Source organism: Sapajus apella, unplaced genomic scaffold, assembly GCF_009761245.1.
Source record: "Sapajus apella isolate SASKATOON/1434 unplaced genomic scaffold, GSC_monkey_1.0 scaffold66, whole genome shotgun sequence".
Taxonomy (NCBI): Eukaryota; Metazoa; Chordata; class Mammalia; order Primates; family Cebidae; genus Sapajus; species Sapajus apella.
The window spans coordinates 8,906,094-8,913,725 of NW_022437006.1; the positions used below are offsets into that span (position 1 = coordinate 8,906,094).

Here is a 7,632-nt window from a genome sequence, read left to right on the forward strand (position 1 = left end):
TGAGAGGCGACTCCCTCCTCCTCAGCCAAGAGCCTTACCTGAGATTAGCAGCCAAGCTTTAAATAGCGGAGCACCCAGTCCCATTTCCATGACCTACTTTTAAACCCCTCTCCGTGCAAAGTTCCCCCTCAGCCCTCCGACCCTGGACTAGGGGCGTGACCCGCCTCGCGGACTCCAAAGCAAGCACAGAAAAAAAAAAAAATCAAAATCCAAACCCGCCCCCTACTCTAAGCTTCCCATTCCAGACCTACTTTGGGTCCGGGAAAAGCGAGGCTTCCCCAGCCAGCCCAGGCTGCCCGGAGGCGGGAGCCATCCCTTTCCCCAGCCCCAGCTTTTCGGCCACTCACCTGCTCCGAGACCGAAGATCAAACAGAATGTTCTCAGTAAGACCCGAGACTCCATGGTGAGGATCTGCTCAGTCCATCGTCTCCCTCTTTAAAAATAAAAATCGAAGAGGCTCTTGGAATCAAGAGGGAAAATAGCCTTTGCCTCTCCTGCTGCTGCCTCGGATTTACTGATTAGTAGGATTAATACGCTTTGGTTGTCTAAGAAAGAATAGGGAGGCCTCCCCAGGCGCGTGAAGAACTTAGACCCTCCAATGCGCACATCATTCCCACACGCGGAGCCGAGGCGGCGGCGCGGCCGGGAGGGGGCCCGGAGGGAGGGGTCGGACTCGCCCCGGAGCTGCTCCGCCAGGGAATTAGCTCCCAAGCCGAATAAAAGCAGCCAAAAACTCGCACACCCAGTGGCAGGGAGGCGGCCCCAAGAAAGCCCAGGCTGGGGCGGCCCCGCACCCGCCCGTCTTCCCCGCCGCCCGAACCTGTTGTAAAGGCAGAGACAATGGAGAGAGCTCCGCGAGACGCGCGGAGAGACTGCTCCTCCGGGGAGGGAGGGGCAGGTCGAGGGAGGCGGGGTGAGGAGGAGGGAGGGGCCGCCGAGGGCTAGGCTGGCGCTCCGCCTTGGTCTCCCGCACGGGCTCCTCGTGGCCAAACCCGGTCCAGCGAGCCCCGTAGCCGTTGCAGCCTCAGCTCTTCTCCTTCCCTCCCTCTATGACCCGGGCAATGCCAACCCCCTTTCGGGATCGAAAGCTCTAAATCCAAGGTGCTAAGTTGATGGGCGGTCTTTGCCCTCACCCCTCGATTTCGGGCGCGTGTCTTGAAAGACAAGAGAGAAAAAGACCACCCAGCCGCAGGAGGCAATGCTGGAACGAGAAGCGCTCGCCTGCCCTTTAGGCAAAGAAGGGAAGCCCACGTGCACTCGTGCACGGAGCTCCGGAGCAGCACCGAGATGCAGGGCACTCCCCCTCCAGGGCTTGCGGAGGAAGCCTGCCAAAACACGCTCGACTGCCAAGGCGGAGCTGGGCAAAGTAGATAGAGACGGGCGGAGACGGATGAAGAGCCTGGGAAGCCCCGGAGTCCTGGTGGAGAGGTTCCCTGCCCGGGGCGGGGCGCTGGAGAGCTTCCCCGGCGCGGAGAGTGCAGAGGAGAACTTGGCCAGGAGGTGCTGGACAGCTCCGGGACCTCGCGCGCCCCCTGCCAAACACAGAGCGGAGAGCCGGACTCCGGCTCTCTTGGACCAGCATACAGCAGAAGGCAAGGGGAACTGAGCCAGGGCGTCTGTTCACGCCGAAATATCTACCTACACAGCAAAGATGATTAGAGAGAGAGAGAGATAAATAAATAAAGTACATAAATAAATAAATAAATAAGCAGAAGGAGGAGATGGAGCCCAGGCGAGAGAGAAGATCCATCCCACTATTGACTACACTCATGCAGGCTCTACTTGCCCTTCACCATATATGTCCGGGACCATAACAGTGGGGCCATTTCAGATCCATTTGTCAGCAGGCGAAAGTATGTTCAAGATCAATGACACCTATTTTTTAACATAGCCCTAGAATTTTAAGGTAAATTTTGAGGAATAACATTCAACTTTCATTTTGGAAAAGGGTTTCAAAAACCATTACAGTATTAATTGGTACAAAGATCAATTTTCTTAACCTTCCATGCAAACATGTGGGTACTGAATTCTCCAACTGGATACTACATAGCTACAGTTGCCAAAATGCCTACTGCGTAGTATGAACTCCCTGCAAGGCAAGAGTATAATGTACATTCTATCTATAAATATATAAATATTATAAAATAGGAGAATACATACTATGTTATATTACAGTGAAAGGGGTATTTTTAAGTCTGCCCTTAGAATGTTTAAAAGATTCAGAATTTGGGAGCTCTTTCAGATTAATTTTTAATTCTCTCTTATCAAATCTCCCATTTAATTCTATTGTAACTTCGTAAAGTTTGAGAAATATTTCAGTACTTACAAGTGTCAAAGGATTGTTGTATGAAACTTCTCAAATTTGCAAAAATATGCCAAATAAATTAATATGATTTAATTAATCAATTAAGAGAAAATCAGAGAATTAAAGACCTTTCTACAGCAGTGCATCTAAAACATTAAATTGTAATAAGTATCTACAAAAGTTACACAAAATAAATTTTAAATAATGTATTATTTAAAATGCTATTGTTAGATAAAATAAGAATAAAACATAAATATACATATGCACATATATTTCCATGTAAAAGTCCTCCTAACCAACCTGCATTCAACTAACTCATGAAAGTAGGGATGTTCTCCAATTTCTCTGACTCTCATCCATGATATGCTGAAAGCTGGTGGTTAATAGGCTTATCTCTAGTACCATACACACTTAGGCTCCCTCCAGAACAGTGTTATTTGGTACCCAAAACAATTCTAGTTGAACCTGCTACTGTACTTATTTGGCCTAATTAGATATTTGTTACAGCATCCATAGAAACTGATATAAGTACTGACCACATGAGGAAAAGTTCAGTCAACATGGTTGACTCTAACGACCCTTAGAGCCCTACCTACCATATACACATATCAAAGCTAAGTAAAATGTCCAATTTTTAAATTCACAGATGAGCTTTAAAATAAGAAAAAGAAAATCCCCAGGTGCTAGGGGAAAAAAACATAGTGGAAGATGGGCAGAGAAAGCAACAGCTGGTGCAAGAATTGGGAAAGGGTGGGACACGGGGATTCAGACTTTATCGGGACCCTAATAAAATAGAGTGGGATTTCAACATCCACATCAGAAGTGAAAACAGCAAATTTGGGAAGCACAAAAGGTGACAATATTATTGATTCTTCTGATAAAAGTAATAAGCTTTAAAGAATTATACCTGCTACAAAAAGAAACTTTTGAAATGTTAAAACTTTGCACGTTGGCCCAAGAAATGGCAAAATGCTTGCCAGCTGCACATGCCCTTGTGAAAAACCAACTCACCTATACTAAATGTCAAATCTCAAGCTTTGCCACTTGCAGGTGCAATGTCCAAAATCACACTCCTTACTGGAATGGAATTTCTAAAATCAAAAAGTAGCATTAAACTCCCAGGGTCTTCTGAAGAAGCAAATACAAAACTTCTATTAAGTGGCTTTCTATGACCTCTGATACACAAGAGGAAAATTCCTGCCATGGCAATAATAATAATTGTCATTGTTATTATTATTGCACTGAAATGAAAGACCATAAAAAATAGTCAAGAAATATACACAGAGAGAGAGAGAGAGAGAGAGAGAGAGAGAGAAACAATTAGTATGTCATAAACTCAGGATATCAGAAAATAAAGTGACAGAAAGCATAAAATAAGAATGTTTAAGTGATTGGAGATTTTTTTTTTTTTTACTTTTTTTTTAAATTTTACTTTAGGTTCTGGGGTACATGTGCAGATCATGCAGGGTTGTTGCATAGGTGCATACATAACCAGGTGGTTTGCTGCCTCTTTTCCCACTTTGAATATATCCGGCATTTCTCCCCATGTTATCCCTCCCCACCCCACACTGTCCCTCCCCTGCCCACCCCCCAACTGTCCCCAGTGTGTGATGCTCCTCTCCCTGAGTGCACATGTTCTCATTGTTCAACACCTACCTATGAGTGAAAACATGCAGTGTTTGGTTTTCTGTTCTTGTGTCAGTTTGCTGAGAATGACAGTTTCCAGATTCATCCAAGTCCCTACAAAGGACACGAACTCATAGTTTTTTATGGTTATGTATTCCATGGTGTATATGTGCCACATTTTCTTTGTCTAGTATATCATAGATGGGCATTTGGGTTGGTTCCAGGTCTTTGCTATTGCACACAGGGCTGCAATGAACACATGTGTGCATGTGTCTTTATAGTAGAATGATTTATAGTTCTTTGGGTATATACCCAGTAATGGGATTGCTGGGTCAAATGGAATTTCTATTTCTAGGTCCTTGAGATATCGCCACACTGTCTTCCACAATGGTTAAACTAATTTACACTCCCACCAACTGTGTAAGAGTGTTCCTATTTCTCCACATCCTCTCCAGCATCTGTTGTCTCCAGATTTTTTAATGATTGCCATTCTAACTGGCATGAGGTGGTATCTCAATGCAGTTTTGATTTGCATTTCTCTAATAATCAGTGATGATGAGCATTTTTTCATAAGTTTTTTGGCCTATGTCTTCTTTTGAAAAGTGTCTGTTCATACGCTTCACCTACTTTTGAATGGGGTTATTTGTTTTTATCTTGTATATCTGTTTTAGTTCTTTGTAGATTCTGAATATTAGCCCTTTATCAGATGGGTAGACTGCAAAAAATTTTTTCCCATTCTGTTGGTTGCCGGATTGCTCTAATGATGGTTTCTTTTCCTGTACAGAAGCTCTGAATTTTAATTAGATCCCATTTGTCTATTTTGGCTTTTGTTGCCATTGCTTTTGGTGTTTTAGTCATGAAGTCCTTGCCTATGTGTATGTCCTGGATGGTTTTGCCTTCATTTTCTTCTAGTGTTTCTATGGTGTTAGGTTTTATGTTTAAATCTTTAATCCATCTGGAGTTAATTTTAGTGTAAGATGACAGGAAGAGGTCCAGTTTCTGCTTTCTGCACATTGCTAGCCAGTTTTCCCACCATCATTTATTAAACATGGAGTCCTTTCCTCACTGTTTCTTTTTGTCAGGTTTGTCAAAGATCAGATGGTTGTAGATGTCTAGTGTTGCTTCTGAGGCCTCTGTTCTGTTCCATTGATCTATGTCTCTGTTTTGGTACCAGTACCATGCTGTTTTGATTGCTGTAGCCTTGTAGTATAGTTTGAAGTCTGGCACTGTGATGCCTGATTGGAGATATTTTTAAAGTGATAGAAAAAAATAATGAAATAACAGAATTATATGAGAAAAGAGTAGGCATATCTCAAAAGAAACCAAATAGAACTTCTAGAAATAAAAGTATATTTTAAAATAATATTAAAAACCATTAGCTCTAGTAAGAAGCAATAAAACAGTGCTGAAAATTAGTGACCAATAAAAATTAAAAACAAAAAGTCAGTTTGAAGAATATCGCTGAGAATGCACCAAGACTGATAAAAAGAATGGGAAACAAAGAAAACATAAATCTTATAATTAAAATGGCCAATGCACAACTAGTTACAGATGTGGAATAAGATATTAGAAGGATAGAAGTATACAGTATTATAGATAACATTTAAACAAATAAAATTTAAAAGTTTTCAAAAATTAAAGAATATCATGAGGTTCTAACTCTGGGTAAAATGGATTAAGTACACTTTACCATCTCTCCCACTGAATACCATAAAACATGGACAAAAGTATTTGAGGACTCTGAAAATTAAATAGTATCAGGCAAACTGGCAAAGAAAAACAGAGTTTGAAGTACTTACCATACTGGCAGTGAAAAATTTGTCTTTTTTTTTTTTTTTTTTTTGCTATTCAACTGAAGCAGTAGGAGTAGAAAAGTAACAAGTAAATCTGTAATTGGTTGTGACCAATTAGTTGTAATCACCACTGCACTCAGATCAGCCAGGCAGTGATTACCAGCCATGTAGTGGTCTATTTCTTAGACCACTACCCAGGTCACAGGTTGGCCTTTGTGTTGTGCACTACAAAGTCTTGAAACCACATAAAAAGAAGACTAGCCAAAATCTTCTGTCTAAATTCAAATGGGTCAATTGCCTGCTTAACATTTTAAAACCCAACATTCTCCATAGTACTTAACAAAATTCAGTGTTTTATAACATAATGTTAAAATATTCAGGTTATAATCAAAAAATGTTTGGCATATAGAGAACTAGGAAAACTTCAACTTACATGAAAAAAATATAATCAACAGATAAAAATGCCAAAATTACACAGATGTTGGAATTATCTGGAAAAGATTAAAGAAACTATCATAAAAATGCTCTAACAAATAAACACAAATACTCTTGAAATGAATTAAAAGACAGAAAATGGCAGATACAGGGAAGGACCAAGTGGAAATTTTAGAGATGGAAAACACGATAACTGAAAAATTTAAAACTCATTAGAATGGGCTCAGTAGCAGAATGAAAATGATAGAAAAAAGATTAGTGAGCTTGAAGACAAATCAATTAAAATTACCCAATCTGAACAACAGGAAGAAGACTTTTTTTTTTTTTTTTTTTTTTAATGAACATAGCCACAGGAACCTGTGGGACAAAATGAAAAGAAAATACCACCAGAATTCCAGAAGGGGAGAGGAAAGAGTGCAGACTTTTTGTTGTTGTAGGAAAGAATGGACTAAGATGTCTCAAATTTCAAAAGACATAATCTTACAGACTCAAGAAAGATATACCTAAAGGAATCTATGATCAGACATATTATAAACAAACTGCTGAAAACAATGGAAAAAGAAAACTATCAACAGGGAAAACAAAAATCCTAAAAGCAAAAAGAAAAAATGGCATTACATATAGGGAAACAACAGTTTGAATGAATGCAAACTATGGAGGCCCCAAAAAAGTGCAACTTTTTTTTCTAAGTGTTCAAAGAATTTTGTCATCCCAGAATTCTGTATCTGTTGAAAATACTCTTCGGGAATAAATAAATAAATATGAAAGAAAAACATTCACGGATAAAGAAAATCTTTAAAAACTGATTGCTAGTAGACTTACTCTAAAGTAACTGCTAAAGAAAAAATGGCATTACATATAGGGAAACAACAGTTTGAATGAACACTCCTTCCTTCAGGCAGAAGGAAAATAATACCAGAAAGACAACAGCATATCAGGAATGAAGAGTAGAAATGGTAAATATCTGGGTTAAAAAAAAGTACTATTCTTTTTTTTTTTTTTTTTTTAGAATTTTTTTTTGAGACGGAGTTTCGCTCGTTACCCAGGCTGAAGTATAATGGTGCGATCTCAGCTCACTGCAACCTCCACGTCCTGGGTTCAGGCAATTCTCCTGCCTCAACTTCCTGAGTAGCTGGGATTACAGGCACGCGCCACCATGCCCAGCTAATGTTTTGTATTTTTAGTAGAGACGGGGTTTCACCATGTTGACCAGGATGGTCTTGATCTCTTGATCTCGTGATTCACCCGCCTCGGCCTCCCAAGGTGCTGGGATTACAGGCTTGAGCCACCGCGCCCGGCAAAAAAAAGTAATATTCTTGAGTACCATAAAATATGTTTGATGTTTATATTCTTTTTCCATTGCTGCTGTAACAAATTACCACAACTTTGATATATATATGTGTGTGTGTGTGTGTGTGTGTGTGTATACGAAACATATATAATTGTGTGTGTGTATATATACAAAAATGTACA

The 7,632-nt window shown here is 40.5% G+C and overlaps 1 protein-coding gene across 1 annotated transcript in view; it reads right to left on the reverse strand.

Moving 5' to 3' along the window:
* The window catches only part of NELL2 (neural EGFL like 2), a 365,165-nt gene extending 363,752 nt beyond the window's left edge, over window positions 1–1,413 (reverse strand). The window contains exons 1-2 of the mRNA XM_032248374.1: window positions 821–1,413; window positions 348–433 (exon numbers count right to left, since the gene is read on the reverse strand). Coding sequence (XP_032104265.1) covers window positions 348–402 — 55 coding nt within the window. The 5' untranslated portion in view covers window positions 403–433; window positions 821–1,413. The remainder of the gene's footprint in view (window positions 1–347; window positions 434–820) is intronic.
* Between the last annotated feature and the right edge of the window lie 6,219 nt (window positions 1,414–7,632).